Here is a 25,919-nt window from a genome sequence, read left to right as displayed (position 1 = left end):
GGCTGCAGACAGCTGTTTGCATGCTGATTTGTTTCATATGTGACAACGGGGTGTCGAAATGGGCAGAGGACGGGATCACACCGGCCAAAACAAAAACAGATGTTCCGAACCAGCATGAAAATTTCAAAGGCGAACATACTGGTTGTAACGTTGTTGTCGGAGGAGCCAGTATTTCAATTCAGCATGTTTCCTTAATCCCTGATGACATATCATGGTCAATTTATGATTTATTACAGTAAATATATTACATATTGGTCCTTTAATTAGCATTTTCTTTTTCCGTTTTTCATGAAATTTGGTTAAAATTTGCGCTACATTTGGATGGAAACTTGACTAACGCTATGTAAACAATCCCAATAATGATCTTCTTACCTGGCATCCTCATTCCTTGAGAGGAAGATTACAAAGCTGCTGGAATTCAGAGCACAAAATGAACTTTACCTCCATTCTTCTCTACAGTGAAATCATCGGCACCATACTGTAACTTCTGCCTCACGTCAATAAGACTTTGGCTGCTAAACGTGGCAGAAAGTAAAGGTAGCGTGTGCCACTATGGCTAGTGCAGCTGCGCTCTCCTTTGGAAATAATGGCCTCGCTCTACGCGACGTCAAACTTGCACTTTTGGTGTGAAAGCCTGTAAGACAGAGATACTGGTCAGACGTCTGTCCTGTCCCAGATCAGAGCAACATGGATCCACAGCGACGAGCCGCTCAGCTCTGATTGTATTTAGGGTCTGAAATTAATCTGAAATACATTTTTTCATTAAGATTTTTATGACTTTGCTGCTTTGCACCACAATAAATCCTTATTATTCCACATATGTGTGTATCCCATACTGCTGCTTTTGCATGTTTTGGCCCATTAACTTGAAATCACATACACTTGACTTGCTGTCGAGGCAGCCGTAGGTTTCAGTGATTTCTCTGAAAATCAACTTGCAGAGACTTGAAACTTGCTACAGAAAGAAAATCCATCACAGTCAACATTTCGTCACCTTTAGTTTTACTTTACTACTTTACAGTCATGTGGTAATTTAAAGTTGCTTGCAGCGAGTGTATTGAACAGTCGTCGTATTAGTTATCAAATGTATATCGCAGATTAGAGACCAGAAATCTGTTTGTTGCAATGCAACAAATGACCAACTTCAAATTTTGCTTTTCACAGCATCCTTCTTTGAGTTTCTGATAACAGAGTTAATGAATGCAACGCTTCTCAGAAGCTGATTCAGTTGAGGGCTGTAGTATAACTGGGTTGAGGCCTTGCCTAATCTAGTATTTATTATAATTCATGGTAAGATATATTGATGAAAAGACACCTATAATAATGATGAGTATCTTTGAACTTATAGCTAAAAATATCTATAGATAAGAAAAAAGCAGGGACTACGCACACTGGGGCTGTCGCAATAACCGCAATATTGCAATACCACGCTATTGACAAGCCAACCGCAGGAGATCAAACAACTGCCACAGCCGTTCACATTTTTTCTTTTTTAAATTCTTTGCAATGGGAGCGCCACCTATTTACACTATGCTACAAATGGCAGCACTGTGATGAGTGGCTACTCTGCGATGTGCGCTGCATGTTTGGTGTCTAAGCTGGAGTGGGACAAATACCACAAACACCAACCGTCACATCCTACATATAGGCTATAAGTGCTGAACAACAACAATGGAGGATTAATTAATACACATAGACCGGCGGTTCCATCTCTTTCCCTACATGCTTCAGCCTTCCCTTCATGTGTGTTCTGAATATAACACTAAGCAAGTATTTCATTATAATTATTAATTATTGTTATTATATAAAACTCTCATCTTTGTCACTTAAAAACAATATACTTACTAAAACAGGTGAAATTACTGCACCGCGACAGCCCCAACAAGCACATGACGAAATCAAATAAAGATGCATTTTCACCTCTCCCCAACCAGCCTGACATTCAAGCCATCGGACCAAACTGGACTTGGGAAATTCAGATTTGACAACAGCCCGACTCGTTTATCAGATCAGATGTTGGAGTGTCTGTTAATGCATCACCAAGGAATGATTTAAAAGCAATAAATGGATCTTTCTGTAGCAAGTTTCACACTCGTCATAGAAATCACCTGAAGGACGGAGAGAAGGAAATCAGTCACATCCTCTTTATCAGAGGTGACGTGTTTGTCCTTCACTGCAAGCTTATTTTGTTAAACTACGTAACAAAGAGCTCAGTCTGCCTTCATTTGACGTCCGCTGAGGGTTAATTTCAGACCCTTATTCTGTTGATTCCTGTTATTTTTTTAATTGTTTTGCATTTGTTTTAATTCTGATGTATTTTAATGTTTGTTGTCGTCACAGAGCTGAGATTATTTTATTGTGCCATATGGATCCTGGTGCCTATGGAAATATGAATGTTTTTTTGTTAAAATATTGTATGTGACAATATTATACATACCAGATCATCTGTATGTATAAAGCTCTGTCTGAGGATATTAATGCTTTAGCACACAGGATGTTACTATGTGGTTATTGGCATTACAGTTTGGGCAGATCGGAAAAATGTCTCTAAATAAGCAAAAGTGAAAATAGTGAAAAATGTCTATCACAGTTTTCCATAACCCAAGGTGACGTCTTCACGTCTTGTTTCCTCCGACCGACAACCCAAAACCCAAAGATAAGCAGTTTACAGTGATATGAAACAGTAAAGCAGCAAATCCTCACATTGGAAAAGAAAATGTTTGGGGCATTTTTCCTTAAAAAAAAAAAAACGTAAAACGATTGATCATCAGAATAGCTGCAGATAATTGCTTCTGCCATTCAACTAATCAATTAATCGACTATTTCTGTTGGCAATAAGAATGAGCCGTGTGGTTTGATTTGAAGAAAAAAAATGTGTTAAAGTGGGTTTAAATGGGAAATTCTTGTTTTGGAGGTGATTCAGATCCGTTTGTACGTCTGAAAGGAAATCTTTTCTCTGTGAATATGTACTGTTGATCTCACCACAGGGTCCATTTAGTAGCTGTTCTGGAGCTTTTGATCGTATCACATGATCTTCCTCAGTAGATCAAGTTTCGTCCAGCTGTCAAGGAATCCTACATGTTCAAGTTTACTTTTTTTCTGAGCTCTTTACAGACTTCTCATCCATGGTGGAAAATGTTCCACGACAACTGGGCATATCCATCTGCTGAGGAAGACGGTACGATACAATGGAAAGCTCCAGAACAGCTACTAAATGGACCTTTTTGTGAGTTTTGTTTTGTCAGCTTTCAACCTCAAACAAAGTCACACTGACGCTTAAGATGATTGCATAAAGGAATAGTTTGATTTGCGCTTATTGCCAAATGGAACTAAACTGTAATTGGATTTACAGAACGACCGATCTTCCCACAGGAGGCCTTCACTTGTCTCAGTTCTCATTTCTTCACCTTTACGTTAATCCCACTCACCTGTGATTACCTGACATACTGTGTGCTAAAGTGTTAGCCTGTATTTCGGACAGAGCTGCTGTTGTGAATCTTGAGCTCAGGTGAATCCTGCTGCCTGATGACTCTGATCACTACAATCCAAGTTTTAGCATTCAGAGCGTTTGTTTTAGATTAGGGCTGTCAAAGTTAAAGAGATAATAACTTGTTAACGCAGATTAGTTCTAATTTCTTTAACGCATTAACGCAACTTGCGATTTTGAATTAACCTCCTAAAATCCGATTGGCCCGGCTGCTATTCGATCTTTCAGAGGTTGTAGCGGGCTTATGTACTGGCATAATGTGAAACCTAAGGAATCAATCAATGGTATCAACTATGTCATACTAGCATGTCACGAAGGAGGCTAAATAACGCTCCACACTTACGCTAAATATTCACGAGGAAAAACTGGCGTGGCCATTTCCACAGGGGTCCCTTGACCTCTGACCTCAAGATATATGAATGAAAATGGGTTCTATGGGTACCCACGAGTCTCCCCTTTACAGACATGCCCACTTTATGATAATCACATGCAGTTTGGGGCAAGTCATAGTCAAGTCAGCACACTGACACACTGACAGCTGTTGTTGCCTGTTAGGCTTGAGTTTGCCATGTTGTGATTTGAGCATATTTTTTTATGTTAAATGCAGTACATGTGAGGGTTTCTGGACAATATTTTTCATAGTTTTGTGTTGTTAATTACAACAATGTGATTAATTTTCAATAAATCCCGATAAACTATGTACAATCATGCGATTAAATATATTAATCGATTGACAGCCCTAGTTTAAATCAATGCTTTGTGCTGAAATCATTTTGTTTTTATTATTAAGTGCAATCCAGTCCAATGCGACGTCTTTGAATGGTCATTGAATTGTATCGGTATGTTTCTCTGCAGCACTTTACCCACGAGGGGTGGAAGACAAGTCCAGAGGTGTGATTATGAAAACCATTAAATATAGAGTCCCAGAGACGCTGCTGGATTACAAGTAAATTGATATGAAAAACCACTCTTCAATCTCCAGGTCATTTACAGTCGCCACACACTAGATGCATCAAGTGTTTTGTCCAGATGTCGCCTTTAAATAAAAATAATGCAGCTGACAAAATGACCCTCCTCATCATCTATATTCAAATAAAAAAATCTAGCAAGCCTGCTGTGATGAAATGATAACTGTATCAACCATATGATTAAAATTGGTTCAGGAAAAATTGAGAGAAAGTCGTGTTTATTGCAAATGTTTGTGAACTGTTTTTTGAACGCACCTTAGAAGATGTAAAATGCCTAAATAAAAAGAAATCAAAGAATAGAGTGAAATACAATACACAAGTTAATATGTATGTATATATTTAATTTTGTTCAAACACTACAGTGTGCCTTGGATTATTTTTGAGGGAGACTTGCATTTTGTACTTTTTTCCACCCACGCAATGAGCCCTTCACAAGACTGAATGAGCCCAAAACACCTGAAGGATCCAAAGAGCACCTGTAGGTGATTACCACAGAGACCCACCAACGCTTCTACTCCATTGTCTTCACAATTTAATATATATTTCCTTTTCATTTATACAAAAAGGAAATGCATATATAAAAGCTCCCTTGCACCTCCTCATAAAAATGAATGACAGTGTTTTGCAGTTAGTATCGTCAGGTCCGTGCTGCAATACACCTCTCTTTGTTACCAGCGGTGACAGCAGGCATTGTTTTCATTGTCATCATGGCAAAATGTGGTCCTAAAGACACCTACTGTAGTGGGAACTACCACAGAGGTGGTTTTGAGTACTCTGTCTGTCTGTCTGTCTGTGGACAGCTTTTGTCACCACGACAGCGTCACAACTGGGAAAGACAGTCACGAAACTTTACAGGTGTGTAGTTGAGATCAAAATGAAAGTCAAGTTTGAAGATGGGCATGGTCTGAGCAAGGGCATCGAAGTTGCATCAACTATAAATCTTATACCTTTAAGGTCAAAGGTCACAGCAGCAGCTTCATTATCCATCCGATTAGACTGTTTTCAGGCTATTAAATAGGCGATATCAGTCGCTATAAGCCCCATAGATTTGGGTCAATAGGGGCCTACTACACCCACTAGTAGGTTTTTTGTATCTATTCAGATGGTAGATCACCGTAAGAAGGTCTAAAAGAAAATGACAGCGACCTCTAGCGACCATAGTAATTATGACAGGAGCAGAAGCTGAAGTCAGGCGCTGTAGTATAGACAGTGTGAAACACAGTGTTTTCATCCAGGAGACCAGAGTTCACATCTTGTGTGAAACCAAAATGTGTAGTTGTCTTTGTGTTAGTAGTCATTTTAACCCAAAACACACTGTTTTCCCTAAACTTAACTAAGTGTTTTTGTAGTTGTTGTGCTACGTTGTAGTTTTATTGCCTAAAACAGATTTTTTTTTTTTTGCCTAAACCTAACGAAGTTGTTTTGTTGCGCAAAGAAGCTTTTTTTGTTTGTGTTCAAAACGTGACGTTTCATTCGGTTTTACGGCGTGTTAGAACGTGTTGCTCTTAAGTTTAACTTTCACCTTTACAATGCCGTAGGCGTAGTATGACCCACATCTATGGTGCTTATAGCGACTCGGTCTGTCAACTATCAAGAGCTTTGACCACACTTGTTTGCACTTTAAAGTCAGGAACTGATGAATCAATAAAAGGACTCAAACTCATGTTTGTCTTTTACCCATGTTCCCCTTTTCTTTTCTTTTCTTTTTTTCATACATAGAAAGGACAGCATAATACAAGTGATACAGCAGTACAGCATATCTCAATGTTATCAAGGCCACAGTTTGAACTCAGTTAGTCAAAAGTCTTAAAGGAACAGTATGTAGGATTTAGCAACATCTAGTGGTGAGGCTGCAGTTTGAAACTTCTCCCATGTGCCAAGCATGAAGGACGGCTACGGCGGCCGACGAGAAAACGCGAATGGCTCCTCTCTAGAGCCAGTTGTAAGAATAGCGAAGGTCATTTGGAGCAGAGCTAGTGTGTAGAGTTTGTGTGTACATGGGAAGTGAGCGGAACAGAGAAAAGTTAGTTTAGCTCTGAGAATATCAAGTGAATGTACAGTGAATGCTGCAGCTCCTCAAGATTAACGGAGGTTTTCAGTGTCTTGTTTCCCGGAGACTGAGTGGATTGACGGGTTAACGCAAGAGCGAGTAATGTTATCGACTCCGGCCCGAGCAGGAAAAGTTAACACAGTGGTTTGACCGTTCTGGGCTACTGTAGAAACATGGCGACTGGCTCTGTAAAGTGGACCCGCTCCCTATGCAGATATAAACAGCTCATTAACGAAAACACAACGATATTATTTTCCGGTGATTATACACTAAAGAAAACATACTTATTAATAGTATATTCCACTTCTGCCAATAGATCCCCCGAAACTGTTCCTTTAAGCTGGAATCTGTTAATAATCATAAGCATGTTGATGTGCTCAGTGATCAAAGCTGAACTGATTTCCTGTCACAGTCACAAGCTGACTAAGGCCTCCAGGCTGCTGTCTGTGAAAAATAAGGCAAATATAAAGAGTTGTCAGGTTGTACAGATGTGTGTCCTTCACATTGTCCGCTGGAGTCAGGACATGGTTAACTTAGCTTATCTTAGCTTGGCATAAAGACTGGAAGCGGTCGTGTCTAGAAGGGAACCAGCAAATTGGGGAAATTCTCACGAGGTGGTTACGGTTAGGCATTGACCTCGAATAGTAAAAGTTAGGATAGGTCGTCGGGCAGCGAGTCTCAGGTTTTTGCAGATCTCAGATCCGATTTAGCAATTTGCGGGTTACCTTCTAGACACGACCACTGGAAGCAGGGGGAAACATATACTGTAGCCGGGCTGTGTCAAAAATACACCAAGCAACACCTCTAAAGATCATTAATGAACATGTTGTATATTGTTTGTTTAATCTCTACATAAACAGTGATGTAAAAATGACAGTTTGTGGTTTTAGGTGGAGTTATTTGCTGGAACTATACTTGTTGCTCAGTTTGTGTACAGATTAAACAAATGAGATATAACATTGTTAATTAGTGAGCTTTAAAACCTTTCATTTCTCTTTTTGTAAAATATATTTTTTTAATGCAGAGCTTGAAAGCATGTTATACTGTGTCAGTCATAATCAGCTGTGATTTTATTGTTATATTATTATACTTGGGCTATGCATTTTCTATGGTTGGTCTATTATACACCATTAATACTCCAACTAGAACATTACAGGGTTATGGTGGTGTGTTTAGTGTCAATCCTTAAAGTGCTTCCCTGTGTTATTTGTAGCCTATAGCATCACTGTATAATATATTATAGGATGACTTAGTCTTGAATCAATGGTGTGTGAACTAGTTTTAGTCACAGTCAGGATGCTCTTACATATTATGCTGCCGGATAAAGAGACACAATCTGAATTGTGACAGTGAATAACAGGTACTGGGTTTGGGGGTCTTCACCCAAGAAAAGTTGAAGGTTTTTGACTAAAACTATACAGTTTTACTTAATTTTGGACCATTATTATTACTATAGAAAATTTCCAAAACTTCCTGTCAAAAGTTGCTATAGTGGAATAATTATTTTATTACACATGTCACAGCCTGCCCTACTTTATACTAAACTAATCTAACCATGTCATAACTCCAGGTCCGTACCTAATGCATTTTCTCATCTCACCCTTGGAAGGAAAGCAAATAAGATATTCTTTTAATATGTGTTACATCTTTAAGATTGGACTATAGTATATGTGTAACAGAGTGGTTATAATAATAAAAAAGAAACCTTCACCATAGTAGTATTAGTAGAGTGAAAGTATGAATTGTAGAATCAGTCCCTCCAGGAAATCTTGTATCGCCGAAATTAATGCAAATTCAACAAATGCCTTCATTGTGTGTGAGAGTTCGCAATTTAGTCTAATCCTCTCTAATCCTCTAATGCAAATTGCAGAGAAGATACAGTAAATAAAATACATTTTAGGCCCCAATAAGAGTGACAAAACTGTGAGAGATCCTATAGAGGGAGTGTAAAAAGTAAAAAGAAACAAAAAAACTTCTCCAGTCTGCTCATAATTGCTATATCAAGATTTAAACCTTCACAGACTAACTATTATCTAAACTCTCATTTCTTTTGTTTGTGCTGCTTGTTTGGTTAATAGAATGTTTTAAATCACTGAGGAAGTGATGAATCCCTCAAACCTGGTTATTACAGTTTTGTGTGCTACATGGCTTCACAACAATCATAACTGAGCTGATCTTTTCAGGAGAGGATGTTCATAAAATCGAAGATATTCAGGCGTTCAGACTCTTCATCAGGAATCATTCTGGAGGTCTACGCCTTGTCGTCCAGTCTGAGTCACCATGGAAACGACCTGAGGAGACAACCCTGGAAAGTTATCACAGCACGCCCTAAAGCATACCCTGCTACCCGGTCTATATGACTCTAAATGGGACCATAATTTACTAAATGGACATCATGCTGTATTGAAGAAGACTTGAAACTAGCGATTGACACCATAAACTCATGTTTACAATGTTTACTGAGGTAATAAATCAAGTGAGAAGTAGGCTCATTTTCTCATAGACTTCTATACAATCAGACTTCTATTTGTAACCAGAGGAGTTGCCCCCTGCTGGCTGTTAGAAAGAATGCAAGTTTAAGGCACTTCAGCATTGGCTTCACTTTTCAGACCCGGTTGCTGCCTGAATTGGTGACCTTATATCAGAGAATCTAAGAGACACCCTCACCAGGGTGACCCAGTCAGGGATGGATGGGATGTATTCTTCTAAAATGTTTGACCTTTGAAAATAGTCCTTCTAATGTCCACTTACTAGCTTTGTCCGGAGCTTTAACCATATCTCATGGTCTTCGTCAGTGTATGTTTGCTTATTTGTTATATATGGTTCAGTTGTTATCATGTATCATTACCACATGATAACAGGTGGATGTATATGAGGGGGGATGGTAACCCTGTCTCTGTTCATATACAGTTTGGTCTCTGGCGTCGGATGTGAATGTTCTCCAGCTTTCTCCTGGTCGATGACTTCTTTGACCTCTACCCAGTTTCTCCTGTGAAAGCTCCAGAAAAAGCCAGTAAATGGACTTTCAGTTAAGATTTTTTCTGGTCAGACTTTTATCTTGGTTGTACGCAGAAATACATGGGTCAGAATTTACCACACAGGAACTCGTCATCAACACAAAAAATGGCAAAATTTCATTTGCAACTTCACTTCCATGAATCATTGTTGCTTTTTAAGAATTTCAGTGGAAGTGGAGGTGAAGCAAATTTTTCACACATGGAGCGACTGCCCCTTCACTGGTGCTCATTAGTCAGATATGTGCCTTACCTAAGTACTCCAGGCCATGATGATGATGGCTGGGTTTTCATAGCTGTATTTAGACCTGGCAGATCTGCGCTTCCTGGCGTTCGGGCTGCAGCTCTATAGGTTAAAGTTAAAGACAGAGAGAGAGAGTGATGACGTTTTAGGGTTCAGTCAGTCCACTCTTTAGAAACAACTCTGGTCTAGATATATGTGGACTGAAACTGCCAAAAGAAAATATTAACAATGACAATTTTAAGGTTTTTAGCCACACTAGTGATGTCGGTTGTTCATCCTAGTCACATACTTTAGTGTACTTTTGATCCAGGTCTGTTTTTTTCTGACAGTTTGTACCTCTTAGATGCTGAGGAGGGACATTTTTAAAGGGGAACTACACCCATTTTCAAAATGAAACATGAACAACTCACCCAAATCCAAAAACTAGAGTGCTAAAACTCAAACTTGTGATGTCATAGGGTATAAAGTGCTGAACTGCTCCATAGACAATGAACTGGAAGAGATGTTCTAGATGACACCGAGAGCACCCAGGAGAATGATCTGAGTATATGGGAACATTTTCTGTTTCCCAATTGACAACACTACAATAGAATAAAGCTCATTTGGGTAAAAAAAGAAAACAAACGTCCTGTGGGTCTCTCATTCATTGTCTATGGAACAGCTCCAGACTTTATACTGTATGACATCACAAGTTTGAGACTTACTTCTCTGGTTTCTAGCTTTGAGAGAGAGGAGCTCATGTTCACAAATATTGATTGAATTCTACTAGGCCATGGAAATAACATATTGGAATTCTTAATTTAGGTGGTGTTCCCCTTTAATGCTGCAGCATACAACAATATTTTAGTTTGCTTCCAACTTTGTGGTAGTTGGGGGGGAAAAACTGTTGCTACATGACACAAAGCCAGCTCCATAAAGAAATGGTTTTCCCAGTTTGGTGTGGAAGAACTTCACTGGTCTGTACAGATCCCTGAACTCAACCCCATCCAACACCTTTGGGATGAACGCCAACTGAGAGCTAGACCTTGTAACCCAACATCAGTGTTGCTCTTGTGGCTGAATGGGAACAGATCCCTGCAGCCAGGTTCCAAAATCTGACTGATATTGTAAAAAGAAAGAATAGCACCAGCCTGAAAAATGTGAAAACTGATGCTTTGGTTTAACACTTGCAGGATGAAGGGTTAGCTTACATGTATTTGTGTCTGTGTGAGTAGTTTTGTGAACGTACCGGGACACAGGTCTTGCTCGATTTGGCACACAGGTTCAGTCTGCAGTGCAGGTAGACCTCTCCACTTTTCCCTGCGAACTGGAACATGTTGAAGGAGAAGTAGTTGGCTGTTCCCTGTCCGTTGCTCTCCACCACCACGGTTTTGTCAGCAGTGTTCCCACAGCTGTTCAGAAACAGGAAAACACACACAGCGTCACCAGCTGCAGTCGTTTGAGGTTCTATAGCATTTATCAAGTCTGAATCCAGCATCAAATCCTCCCATGAAACCTGAATCCAGGTAGATCCCTAATGTAACCTATTTAGGCTTAGCTTTCAACACTTGTAAATTACTACATTTGTAAACAACTTTATTGTTCACGAGCTGCTTCCTCCAAAAACCGGCAGTACAGATTCAGATCTATTAGATAGGCAGATTGGACCAAATATGATAAAAAAATATATGTATTTTTAACGGTCGCTATATCCTGACAGTAGTGCATGAGACAGGTAATCTGAAAAAAAAATCACGTGCCTCTGGTGTCCTCCGGTGCTCCTAATGGCATCTCACAGACCGGAGGAAAACAACCAATCAGAGCCGAGCTGGAGCCTTGTCGTCTCTGAGCAGCTGTCAATCACTCTCAAACTCCGATCAAACGGTCAAACTAGGCAGCGCTGATCAAATATGAATCAATATTCTGTTACTGTAATGCCTATTTCTCACCTCAAAGTAGTGTACTGTTTAGCTGTAAAATAAGAAAGTTTGTGACCCTGCGGTCATTTTGAGATCAGTTGAGGAAATATCAAGCACCGCCCACCAGCCAGAGCACACTTTCTCATTTGTTGTTTTGAACTTGAATCAGACTCACAGGACTGCACCGCCCTGCTCACTCATATGACATATCTGGTTCTACCGTCTTCCTTCTAGCTGTATACTGTATACAGAATAATGTATATTGGCTGTAATTCATCACTTTTATTATCTTATAATACACCCATGGGCTGTATGCTGTAAGCCTGCATGTGGTGGATGTATTAACGTCTCTGTTCCCAAACAACCGGCTATCGGCCAGTAGCTAGTAGTGCTAGTAGCATAACATAAACATAATTTAATGTAGTTATAGACTATTTACTAACACGCAGGGCAAAAGCACAGGACACAACTGTCTGTGGTCTATTGTACGTCAATTTTGGAGGTCCTTGACAAGACCAAGATTGAGATTGCTCTCAAAATTTGTATGCTGAATTTTTCTATCTTCCATTTATGTCCAACGCTCACTTTATACTCCTCTGGGAACCGAACTGGCAAAAAAAAATAATAAATAAGTAAGTAAATTGTTATAATAGTATGCATATTTATAATATTTTCATTGTTCAACAAAGGCCATTTCAGTAGAGACATTAAAATTATGACAAAAGAATAGAAATAATTTAGTTATACTTTTATACGGCTCTTTGTAGACGGACGTTTTACTGGCGTCCGGTAGTCACGATCAGTTCAAAATGGTCGGAGGGGTAGCTTTGCTGCTGGGCGCTGATGCAATGGAACGAACAATTGACTTTCATTTCTTAGCAATATCCGTTCTTTGCTAATGTACTGCTGCAACACACAGTAAACTATAGTTGAGCTAGTTGCTAATTAATGCCGCAGGTAACTTGGTGCCAAAGATGGTCTTTTTAATCTGATATAAGTGGTGTGTGTGTGTGTGTGTGTGTGGTGTTGGACATGTGTTCCCAGCTTTGAGAAATGTATAGTCGGCTGTGTGAACCAATCAGGACCATGTCTTTTGACATGAGTTAGGCAGGTAAAACCATAAATATAATGAAAAAAGGGAATAAGTGGTGTTTCATTAAGTTGATATGCCCAACATGGTGGCTAAAAAGTTGCATACTTTTACATCCTGCAGATACAGAGCAACATCATCATCCTATTGGAGTCTGTGTCTGTCCAACTGATGAATGTAAGTCCAATAACCACTCTCCCTTAAGCTCTGGTTTGCCCACCTGGGTAACCAATGGAGAATTCAGGGAATTACTGGTCCCGACCAAGTCATAGTCCAACACATAGCCCTAAATAAAACGCATTATTTGTTGTTTTTACAGTTCTATTTTTGTTCGAATTAAACAAACAACATACAGCGAGTTAATTAGTGAGCTTTAGAGGTGCTGGCAGGTGGATTGTGTTTCCTTTGGACACAGCCAGGCTAGCTGTTTCCCCCTGTTTCCAGTCTTTGTGCTAAGCTAAGCTAACTGGCTGCTGGAAGTAGCTTCATATTTACTGTACAGACATGACAGTGATATATAATATACTGTGCCGTGAGCCAGAACCAGCTAACAGCAACGTCAGGAAACTGGAAACCCCACTTCAACAGACGGGGTTAACACCTCTGTGTGTCTCTCACCCGTCCATGATGAGGTTGTATGTCAGAGATGCATCGGGTGATGGATCGTTGGTTGCAAAGCAGGAGTGGGTCACCAGATTAACCATTTTATCATTCAGGCCGTCTGTCTTCAGCTCAAACCAGACCTTCTGGTTCAGGTGGAGGAGGGTGTCCTTATTCACAATGTGTGTCCGGCGGGCGTTAGTGTAGGCCGTCATGGTCAAAGTGTAGTTCCAAATTCCAGTTGTAATATACGCGACCGAAGAGCTGCAGAACAAACACACACACATCAGCTCTCTTATACTCACATACTTACATACAACCTTTAAACCTCTAGAACCAGAGGTGGAATGTAACTAAGTACATTTACTCAAGTATAATTTTAAATCTTTAGTTACCTTGCAGATTTAGATCATTAATACAAAACATAAATCAGCTAATTAATTATGATGTATTGTTATAGCTAAGCCTCCCAGCAGTATATTAAGTTGTTAAACTTATCTCCACCTTTACCAGCTCCAATAATATAATAAACATTTTTCTCATATGGGCCATTCTGCATAATGAGTACTTTTACTTTTGGTACTTCAAGTATTTTTGTTCTTTAACCTAAATAAAGTTTTAAATGCATGACTTTCACTTGTAACAGTATTTCTACTCTGTGGTATTGCTATTTTTAAAAAAGTAATAGATATGAGTACTTCTTCCACCACTGTCTAGAACTACATACCACCTCTTCTCAGAGTATAAAAACACTTTCAGCTTTTGATATTTTGATATTGAATTATTTTATTATTACTAGGGCTGTCAATCGATTAAAATATTGAATCGCAAATTAATCATACATTCTTTATCTGTTCAAAATGTACCTTAAAGGGAGATTTGTCAAGTATTTAATACTCTTATCAACAAGGGAGTGGACAAATATGCTGCTTTATGCAAATAAATGTATATATTTATTATTAGAAATCAATTAACAACACAAAACAATGACAAATATTGTCCAGAAACCCTCACAGGTACTGCATTTAGCATAAAAATATGCTCAAATCATAACATGGCAAACTGCAGCCCAACAGGCAACAACAGCTGTCAGTGTGTCAGTGTGCTGACTTGACTATGACTTGCCCCAAACTGCATGTGATTAACATAAAGTGGGCATGTCTGTAAAGGGGAGACTCGTGGGTACCCATAGAACCCATTTACATTCACATATCTTGAGGTCAGAGGTCAAGGGACCCCTTTGAAAATGGCCATGCCAGTTTTTCCTCACCAACACTTAGCGCAAGTCTGGAGCGTTATTTAACCTCCTTCACAACAAGCTAGTATGACATGGTTGGTACCTATGGATTCCTTAGGTTGTCTCAGGTATCTTCACACTAGCTTTAAACCTACCATCTCCGAAAGATTGATTGCATTAGTCGTTAAAGAAATTATTGGCGTTAAAACAAATTTGCATTAACACGTTATTATCGCGTTAACTTTGACAGCCCTAATTAACACACATCTCTTTGGACTACTATCTTTGTACATTGCATATTATTTTATTCTAATACTGGGAACCTTTGTACATCCCCTATATTTTTGCACATTCCTGCCTAGCTCTTTCATTTTACATTGTACATACTTTTAATTAGTATTTTTTTATATATATATTTTTATTGTAATTTTTTCTATTCTATATTTGTGTTTGTTGTCTATGAACCAATATGCCAAAACAAATTCCTTGTATGTGAAAACCTATTTGGCAATAAACTGGATTCTGATTCTGAAACATTTTCCGGTGAAATATAATATTATAAGATATTATTATATTACATTATATATATTATATATTCTACTCAAAAGAGGAGGTACGTTTCAGATAGGAAAAAACAATCTGCTCCACAATGCATACTGACATGTTTTTTGTCTTGCAATATACTGTGTCGATATCGTGTTGAACACAGGACAAACCTGCTGACGCCACTCTTGACTTTGATGGTTACTGAGAAATCGATGTTGATATCTGGAAGAACAAAAGGACATTTGAAGTCCATCAGTTCCTCACCGGTGGTCTCCAGAATGACGCCATTCTTGTTGATAACTGTGCCGTTGTTCATCTGCAAGGTCACAGAGAATCAAACATTGTTACTGCAGAAAGCCCAAATGAGTTCATTAAATCTTTAGCTTCTGCTTGTTATATTTTTTTTAAGACATTCAATTAAAACCTACAGAGGACATCTGGCTGCTTATTGAGAGTTAATAAGTAGAGGAGAGACACCCACCGTGATCATCGTTCCACAGGTCTCGGTCTTGGTGTCGAGGCCTAAGGTCACCATGTGGGTCGCGTTGTCCATTTCACCTCGGCAGTTCTTGTCGTAAAGGTGTAAGTCAGAGTAGTTGATGCCTTTGTCCCCAAGGAGACAACCAACCAGAGTAACCGACAGAGTGGTCCCATTGCAGAACACCGCGTCACCTGAACACCGGGACACACAATAGAAATTAAAACATAAACTATCGTGCAAAAATTTGGAATCACCTTTTATATTGATGTTTTTCACCTTTCCTTCAATAACTGATAAAAAACAGTATGATTCAGACACCACATTTAAATAGTTTTGGCCCCAAAAGAATGTAATGTAAAAGTAAATCAGCTTTTATTGTCACACAGTAAATTGTACACAGCACACAGTGAAATTTACTCGCTGCATTTAACCCATCCTAGTATTAAGATATATATATAGCTGCCCGGGGAGCAGTTTGGGGGTCTGGTGTCTTGCTCAAGGGCAGTGCCCAGGAGGTGAACTGGCATCTCTCCAGCTACCAATCCACAGTCCGTACTTGGTCCTTGCAGGGACATGACCCGGCGACCCTTCAGTTCCCAAGCCAATTCCCTACGGACTGAGCTACTGCCGCCCCCAGAATTAAAGGATTAAAACGTCCATTTAGTCCATGTCAGCCTTGTGTTGCATGACTTGCCCCAAACTGCATGTGATTATCTTAAAGTGGGCATGTCTGTAAAGGGGAGACTCGTGGGTACCCATAGAACCCATTTTCATTTACGTATCTTGAGGTCAGAGGTCAAGGGATCTCTGTGGAAATGGCCATGTCAGTTTTTCCATGCCAAAATTTAGCACAAGTCAAAGCTAGTATGACATGGTTGGTACCAATGGATTCCTCAGGTTTTTTAGTGTCATATGATGCCAGTATCTTCACACTAGCTTTAAAACTGAGCCCGCAACAACCTAAAAATCCCAAGTTGCGTTAATATGTTTTAAAGAAATTAGTGGCGTTAAATCAAATTTGTGTTAACGCATTATTATCACATTAACTTTGACAGCCCTAATAAGTAGAGATGGTGCAACTGAAAAAATTGGCAAATTTAGTGTGAAACTAACTGGTTAAAAATTAGCTGTCAGTGTTGACTTTACACTCAGTGATCAAACACTTGAGTTCAGCTGGTCATCACTGTGGAGGAAAATATTGTGACTTTGTTGTGTAACAGCCTTCTGTTCTTACCTAAAGTGTTTTGAGATCTGTATGGGGAAGCAAATATGGCCCGACAGAGGCAACGGGTTTCACCACTGTTGCTCTTCTCAACGCAGAACTCATGAGCACTGCAGAATCGGTCCTGACAGAAGGCCTGAGGGTCTGCAGCTGCAGGGAAAGACAAAGAAAGACAGAAACATTACAGGCTGAAGGAAAACCAACAGAACAACACATGAAACTGGTTCAACTGAAATTTAAGGGAAAGTTTGGATTGTGTTGTACTTATCCATAGTCAGTAATAAGTCAGCAACATTGACAGTCCGTCCCTTCAGGCCTCCCTCTGAAGCCACTCCACCAAAGTCATCATTATAAACATAAACAATGACAGGCAGGTAGCCCGTCTACGGGCTTATTACAGTCCTGCAACAGCCACAGATACCCGATTTCTTTCTCTTTTTTGTCAGAGCATTTGATTTATTGATTGCTGTCGGGATGTAATGAGAATTTGAACTAATGTAACAAAAATGTATTTGAACCATGGATGTATTAAAGGGACTATTTGTAACTTTCAGAAATGCTTGTTAACAGCGACACCTGTGGCCGTTAAGTAAACGAAAGTCAGCGTCGGGCTCGCGCGCACTAAATAGACACGAACGAGCATCGCTTAAAACAGTGAGGCGACACACATCAGCTAAAACCACAATATCACTCTATATTTCACCTGTTAGCTGACCAGGCGAAGGTCTCTCCATGAATCACTGCTGATCCTAGTGTTGGCAAAGAGAAATGTTATCGTCTCCCGACTGCGCCCAGAGAGACACCGGAGTTTTGGTCGGAGCTAAAGCAGCGGGGCTCCGCAGCGAGTAACGTTATCGTCTCCCGACCACAGCCGGAGGGAACAGGGGAGACACCGGCACCCGGTCGGAGACGATAACGTCTCTCGCTGCGGAGCCCCGTCACTTCACAAAAACACGGGAAACCTCTGTTGGTCTGGAGGAGCTGCAGCATTTATTTCTGCAAAAACGTCCACTGTACATTCACTAGATATTCTCAGAGCTAAACTAACTCTCCTGCAGTGTGTAGTGAGCGCGTTCACGTCTAGAGGTGGAGCGAGACAGCGAGAACGCGCGCGGTGTGTTAGTGAAGGCAGGCAGGCAGCGGAGCAGTGACTTCAGCCACGCGTGAGAGTGCATGTGTCCCGACCCGGTTCATTTATACGCTTCAAAAGTTACAAACAGTCCCTTTAAGAGAACTGGATACAGCGTTGTAGGCGGGCTCCTGTTCATTCCTATGAGAGTTTCTCAGTGGTGCATGAAGCTAAAATGGCTCAACTACCGAGTGATAAAGTACACGGATCTTCTGGCGATCTTCCGCATCCATTGGGCCCAGAGAGAAAACGCACTAGCATTTCCTGGACAGAGGTCCAGCCTCAGTCTAGGTCTCATTATCATGAACGGAGGAAGGGTAATAACTCTGGATTTGGCTATTAGTGCATTTTACAACTTTTGGGACCTAATGATTTAAAAAAAGGGCTATTCAAGTGTTGTGGGAAATTGATTTAGTTTCCCAATTTAAGTCTATGTGAAAAAGTATTTTTGGGCTCAAAGGCCTCATGTGAAGGAAGTTGTAATTCCACATTGCACTGTCAGGGTTTATTTCACAACAATGACCAACTCGCTGTACATTATCCCTTACTTAACAGGTCTAAGTGCACCGACCCTTTAAATCTCAGTCATTCTTTGCATAACTCAACATTGAAGAAGTCTTACAGCAGTTGGCCTTTGACCTCCAGCCGTCCAGTGTGTCATCGCTGTAGAGGCTGCAGGCTTTGGCGTAGGCCTCCAGGAACTGACAGTTGAGACTGTCCACATCAGGATATTTGCACAAAGTGTTGGTGCAGGCAGCTACGTAGGGCTCTGGGGCGATGTTGCTGTGACAGGCCGTGAAAGGCGCCTCTTTCAGGAGATCACAGCTGTTTCAGTGAGGCAGAGAGGGAAGGAAGATGGAATAATGAAGTCCAGTCTACAGTGTTTCCAAAATGTTCACCAGCATGAACTACAAGAGGAAAGGCATTTTCTAAACACCATTATGTTGTTTTATTAATGGGTAATGTGTTTTATTTATTAGGCTATTATTATAAAAATGTATTCATATTTGAGCCCATAGAGCATGCATGTTACATAGGGGCGGGTGGTACCACAGAATGTGGTTTTGATTTGGTACCAAGTGATACCAGAATCACCAAAATGGATATTAACACTTTTTATTATTAAAACGCGGCTCATGTTTTGAGTTTAATCCATCACTAATGGGCTTCTGAGTACATTTTCATTACCAGTGATATGCCAGACATTAAGCATCTCTTTTTACTATTCTGCTAATGAATTGGTTTTGTGCATTTTAAATCGGAGAGAACATAGTTTTTAATGGTAAATAAATGTGTATCTGTTGATAAAATGTTGATTACTGTGAATACAGCACTAAGAAGAATTCATGCGCTATGTGACCGAGCCAAGCGGCAACTTCCGGTGCTGAGAAATGAAGCCAACGTCTAAGAGCCAAAAACTGCAGTTCCTCAAATAGCCACCAGAGGCTGGCTCCAAAAGCGAATCAATCCCCTAGACCCCCATGTTAAAATGCCCAACTTTACAGCAGAAATAACATTATGCATAATTGAGAGCGTGGCCGCTTTGAATGACAGGTGGTTGCCGCTAGCTGGTTGCTAGCTGGTTGCTAGCTGTCTGCTCTGCTGCGTAACCCAGCCCTGCCTCAGCTCCACTGATGATCCGACTCTTTGCCCATTTTTGGATTAATCGGGAGTTAGGCTGTGTCGGCACAGCCAAGATGGCGACTGACGGATCCACCCACTTTGAGCTTCACAACAGGACGTCACAGAGACTATGTCCATATTCTATACAGTCTGTGGACCTATCATGAGATTATTGACGCCGGTATTGATACTCAAAACAAGACTTAGCATTGTAGTATCGATACGTTTGGTATTGAGTGCCACAGGAATGAGTCCTAAAACCTGGAAATGAGTTATCATTTTAGCACTTCCGGTTCCCTAGTCTGGAAGTCAATGGGTTTTTTTCGTGGGTTTTTGGTTAGATGCCTGAAATAAAGTCTGTATTTAACACAAGCTTAAGAGATTTTAACGCTTTGTTCTACAACATAAAATACGTCAATAAATATCCCACTCATGAATTTTGAAGCCTACTAAACGTTATCACGTCGACTCGTCCGCCTTAAAAGCCTCGTTGTGTATACTCGCACTCATGAATGTGGTGTAGTTCGTTTATAGCCCAACATTAGCTTTTTACCTCTAGCGATTGCATTTACACTTTAAAAGTCATAAAAGTGGTGTTCATTTGTGAAGATTATCTTGCTGAACAAAATGTGTAAGTATCATAAACGTTTGTTTTCCACAGAGCTTATTTTCTGCAATAATCCAAAAGCCAATGGAAAATTCCATTGGGAACCCAGGGCGATGCTGACTTCCTGGTTGGCCTACAAAAGTACGTCATCCCTCCTGCTGGCTGCTGAAATATTCATTTATTGATACAGCTCCTTCAGACTCTTCAAATTTTATTGGACTTCATTGGATCAAATTATGACGATACAAAGAGTAATTTTGTTTGTGACGCTCAGAAAAATGTATTCATCATTTTACAGCCATTCCTTGTGTAATAATTATGTATGGGGCAAAAGTAAAAGAATTTGCCTGTGGGTGTCACGTGATCCTGCAATACTGAGCGTGGCCACTACGTAAAAATGTCCTCACTGCCCTGCGCTTTTTCTTTTCTTTTATTGTAAGATTTGTGTTAACTCAAAATATCCTCAGCTCAAATAAAAAGGTGCATCATTTGAGTTTATGTGTGTTGAGCTTTCAGCTGCATCCCTGCTCACATCAGGCACTTGTATGTATGACAGGAGTGTTTCATCTGTGTTCAGGTGTGTCTCTGCTCACCGTTCAGTCGTTGCGTTGCAGTTGATCGTGCTGTCAGCGGCGTCCTGGTACTGCGTCTCACAGCTAGGGGGTGACAAACAGCACAAACAAACGCACACACACCCTATAACTTTGTACAAGGACCCCACACTATGTGTGAAACTCATCACCAGCAGTCACAGGACAGAAAGTTCTGATGTAGGTCTTACCCGGTTGCACTGTAATTAGAGAGCCTCGCTTCACTCAAAGGCCTGCTGGAGTTGCCACATAAACCATCCACAGGTTGACGTTGTCCACTCGGTCCTGGACAGTTTCAGGACAGGAGAAACAATGTGATCAATAAACTGGCAGCACACTAAAGTACAGCATTCATTCGTTGACGACACGCTCACATTTGAAGATACAAATTGGGGGATATGAGTAAGGCTGGCAGCAAAAGCTCGACGATGATTAGAGTTTTTGAGTGATAAATCCTTAATGAATTATAACTAGTGTTTTCTCTGGACTTTCAGTTTTGTCGTTTCTTGTTGATTGGGAGTATTTCTATTGCCTCCGCACGGCTCTCAACATGGCGATGCCTGAGCCGGCGGCTCGCAGTTAGCGGTGCGAGATAACAACTAACAGAGAAAACAACAGCAACAGTGCTGACAGAGGCCCTGTTCAGACCTGGCATTAACCCGGGACGTCAGTTGAGTAGGCGGTCCTTAATGTGGCCCAGGGACACATTCACTACACACTGCTAAATGAATGTGTTCATATGTGGCCCAGACCACCTCTGAATGTGGTCTGAGCGATCAGATCTCAATGCGTCTTGAGTGCGTTCACACCTGTATTTAAAGCTGTCCACTTGTGATTACTCAGGACGCATGTTAATACCAGGCCTTAACAGGGCCGGAGCTAACAGTGTTAACCTGGATTCATTCAGAGGTGTAGAACCAGAACCTGATTTTCCTGTTTTGAGATCAAAGCGTCTGTCACAAACATGTAAAACATAACATGCAGCCTACAGAGCAGCTCAAAATTGTGTAAAACCTTTTTCACGCTGATTACAGGCAACTGACAGGCTTTTTTTTTTTGTTAAAAGAAAACTGTGGAGTAGAATCCAAGAACAGCTTAATCTCATGTCTGTGAATACTCCAACATGAATCTCCCTTCGACACTGTTCTTACATTTATCCATCTAAACTATAGTGTTCTGAACCTTTAATGTGTATCTGTGCAGTGTAGCCATCAAAGAAGACAGTTATCGTGTTGTTCAAGTGGGACATCTTGGCGGTCACTCCGGTCTGGTCCTGAGAGAGCTCCACTCCGTGAACTGGCTGAGCCGTGGCGTTGAGCGTCATCGGTACGTTGTCCATCTGCATCACAGGAGAGGGGAAAAGGGGAAGTGGGATTAATATGTTTAGCTACTCACAGTCTGAAGATCTCAGAGCACAAAGGTTTGGCTAATTAGACTTCTCCTCAGGGAAGTGTCTGCTTGTGCTGATCAGTTTTGTCATTGTGGGTCAGTGTTTTACACTGTTGCCTTATAATAATAATCTGCTTTTAAAATGGCAAAATTTGGAGGCAAAATCAATTAATTCCGGTGGAATAGCCTTGACAAGTGGATTCAATTGCAGTAAATGCAACATTGTTCTCATCCCAACTCATCACATACTGACGCTTTGTCAAACCCCTCTGTGTCACTTTTTCCATCGCACTTAACACATGCTTAATGTTGTGAACAAAAAACACTTGCTTAGGTTTAGGCAACAAAACCACTTAGTAAAGTTTAGGAAAAAACATGGTTGGGCTTGAAATTACTGCGTTTGTACAGTGAAAATGTGACTTGACATTGTGAACACAAGACATAAACAAACAACTGATTGTAAAGTGAAAGTGAAATGAAGTGCACGAGACACTGACAGCGGACTCCTGGAAGAAAGCCCTGTGTTTGTTGGACCTATCCACCAGTCCCCTCTCGCCCGCCCGGTGTGCGTCTTTCTCTCTTTATGATACGTCACCACAGCACTTTCTCTGAGTGTTTACTGTTGCAGCGGATTGGTTTACACTGTAGTTAATGGAAAGCCCGGTGCATCTACGCGAAAGGGTGCTTTGTGCGTTGGTATCGAACACCGACGGCCATGACAAAGCGATGGTATTTGACGCCTTGGGAATGAGAACGGGCTGGTCAATCTGCACAAATCAACAATCTTGTGAGGCACAACACAAGATGATGCTGACATGCTACTGTCAAAATGTGGCATTACGTAGCTTACCTGAACTTTCCCGCCTTGTTCCAGGTTAATATCAACACGTGGATTCTCCAGAGACAGGATCACACAGTCCAAAAAGCTAACATCTTTACGCCGTCGTTCCTGGAATGTCGCATGAACCTGTAAATTTGGGAATAATGGGGTCCTCATCAGAGCGTACGCACACCGGTCCTGGACAGAGTTAACCTGGCCGTGGATATCGATGACAGTGGGACCAGTCACAGTGCAATGGGAGCACCTGGTGGAAGTGAGGAGGGACAAACACAAGAACAAAATATCATCGTCAGCGTAAGAACAGACTGACAAGTACATTTTTTTTACATGATGATGGTGCTAGATGAAAAATGTCTTTGTTTGCCAAAGTTATTAGAATTCATCCTAAGGGGGTATTGAATGTCTGTACCAAATGTCTTCAAAATTCATCCAATAGTTTTTGAGATATTTCAGTCTGGATCAAAGAGGTGGACCAACTGACAGTCTGACATGAGACATAATTTCGGAAAATATATGAACCATAGTCAATGCCGAGAGACAAATATTTTTTTGATCCCGTTGATCCCGAATTGCGTTTGTCAATTTAAAAGATAATTTTGAAAGTCAAGAAAGTCGCAGTTTGTTGTAAAACTTTTGAAGTAAAAGACTGTGAAAATATGTAATTAGAATGACTACACACCCAAAAGTCGCATAAATTACATCTCTCTCGCTGAAGCTGCGATGCATTACATTTGTGTATGGAACATAGCTAAATTAGCTAGCTAGCTAGTCTCGATGGCGTATATTGTGCGAGACGAGAGATGTAGTTCATTGAGTGGTTTCACACAAAACTAAATGATACTACGACAAACCTACGACAAACCTACGACAAACCGCAACTTTCTTGACTTGCAAAATTATCTTTTAAATTGACAAACATCATATGTGTGATTCATGGCGTAATTCAAATGGCTCAAAAAAACATTTGTCTCTCGCCGTTGACTACCATTCATGTTTTTTCCGAAATAAGGTCACATGGGGTCCACCGTAAGGGGAGGGACTTTGCCTCATATGCTCTGCCTCTGGATGGCTTTAGGGACAGTCCATTGTCATTGGAAGCAGGCGTATTTCGGGGCCTTAGTGTGCTGCACCTTGACTATGAAAACTGGCTCTTGGATGTGGAATACCATGTCTCTGGTGGGGAAGAAGTCAGAGCTTGTGCAGGTGCCAACTAGATACAATTGGGTTCACTTGTGCGCACAGTTTTAGCCCTGGAACCAGACTCTTGGATCTTTTTCTGGGGTTGCCCAGGGTTAGAGGTCCCAGGCAGGTATGTGGATTCTCAAGAGCCCCCAGCTCTCCCTGCCTGTATGCAACTGGACAAATTGAAGAGGAAGGCTCTGACTGTTTGGAGTATCAAACTTCTCTTCAAGAGGTCACAGCCTAGGGACTCCATAGTTCTGCTGGGGGACTTCGACCCTTTCATAGACGCACTAATTCCTAATATTTGGTCAAATGTTGTCTGCATTCTCTCAAACAAACCCTTTTTTCTTTTTAGGAGGTAGGGTTTTTAAGTCTTTGTTTGGCCCTGGTGATGAGATTTCATTTACATCAGTTACTTTTTATAGCACTTTCTACCAAATATGAAGCAAGCATATTTACTGATTGTCTCCCTGGCAAAACTGCACGGAGCCACAGGTACTAAAATGGAGGACTGCCGTCAGGTAGAGCAGCAAGGGAAGCATGTTGGAGGAGGCCAATCACGGAGCTGGAAGAGACAGAAACACAATCATCACAATGGGCATATTAAGAGGAGGAATGATTACAGCAAGCAAAACCTGTTTTAATGTACATAGGACATAAGACTATAGAGTGCTACAGGAATGAGTCCTAAAACCTGGAAATGAGTTATCATTGTAGCTCTTCCGGTTCCCTCGTCTGGAAGACAACGGGTTTTCTGAATGGGTCTTTAGTTAGATGGCTGAAATAAGGTCTGTGGTTAATACAAGATTAAGAGATTTCAAGGTTTTGTTCTACAACATAAAATAAATCAATAAATACCCCACTTGTGAATTTTGAAGCCTTTATATCTTAAAAAAAAGGCGGTTGCAAACAAGTAGCTAAATTAGACTACAAAAGGTCATCACAACGACTTGTCCTCCTTTACAGCCTCATTGTGTAGAGAGTGCTCCAGGGATGACGTATTTTTGTAGGCAAACCAGGAAGTTATAATCACCCTGGGTTCTCACGACAAAAAGCCATTGGGATTTTTCCATTGGTTTTGTATTATTGCAGAAAATAAACTCTGTGGCAAACATGTTAATGATACTTACACATTTGTTCAGCAAGATAATCTTCACAAATGAACACCACTTTTATGATTTTTGAAGTGCGAATGCAATCGCCAGAAGTAAAAAGCTAACGTTAGACTATGAACAAACTACATCCACGTTGTTGGATGGTCTGGAAACACCCATACCTTTCCCCCCCATCCGGACCTTATCTCAAAGCAGATATAATTAAGTTGTTGTAGTAATGTTACTAATGATATAATGATGGCTCTGTTCTATTGAAGTCATGACAGTGTGGCAGCATGAACAATACCAGAAACCCTGAAACAGAAGCACCTGTGTTTTTCCTACAGTGACATGTCAGAATGTCTGCTGTGAAAAAGGCACGTCTGCGTAAAATCACTCTTGATGCTGCCTGAGGTGGAGGAGGGTCCATCTACATATTGAGCAGATTCCATTGTCTTACTTCTCTGCGTTTTACAGCTCCCTTACTTTTTGTTTCTCTGCCTGTTAAACATCCACACCTCCAGTTTGTCTTTCTGTTATAAATGTGTGGCCTCGAAGCAACTGCGGGGATATCACTAAATTACTTGTGATGATAGCCTGATGTATTTGTCAACATCATTATTGTGA

At 40.7% G+C, this 25,919-nt stretch overlaps 1 protein-coding gene across 1 annotated transcript; it reads right to left on the bottom strand.

Annotated features, from left to right (window-relative positions):
* Positions 1-7,724: 7,724 nt before the first annotated feature.
* On the bottom strand, positions 7,725-23,514 carry LOC119485168. Its single transcript, XM_037764521.1, has 12 exons — positions 23,498-23,514; positions 23,026-23,260; positions 21,969-22,125; positions 20,978-21,071; positions 20,790-20,852; positions 18,589-18,791; positions 16,850-16,981; positions 15,616-15,806; positions 15,305-15,450; positions 13,370-13,615; positions 10,992-11,154; positions 7,725-8,796 (listed from the first exon to the last, which is right to left on the bottom strand). The coding sequence occupies exons 1-12, from the start codon at positions 23,512-23,514 to the stop codon at positions 8,737-8,739; spliced, it is 1,707 nt and encodes a 568-aa protein (XP_037620449.1). The 3' UTR covers positions 7,725-8,736.
* Between the last annotated feature and the right edge of the window lie 2,405 nt (positions 23,515-25,919).

The sequence above is a fragment of the Sebastes umbrosus genome, chromosome 1, assembly GCF_015220745.1.
Source record: "Sebastes umbrosus isolate fSebUmb1 chromosome 1, fSebUmb1.pri, whole genome shotgun sequence".
NCBI lineage: Eukaryota > Metazoa > Chordata > Actinopteri > Perciformes > Sebastidae > Sebastes > Sebastes umbrosus.
The sequence above is the reverse complement of the archived record's forward strand: the minus strand, read 5'-3'. Positions and strand labels throughout refer to the sequence as shown.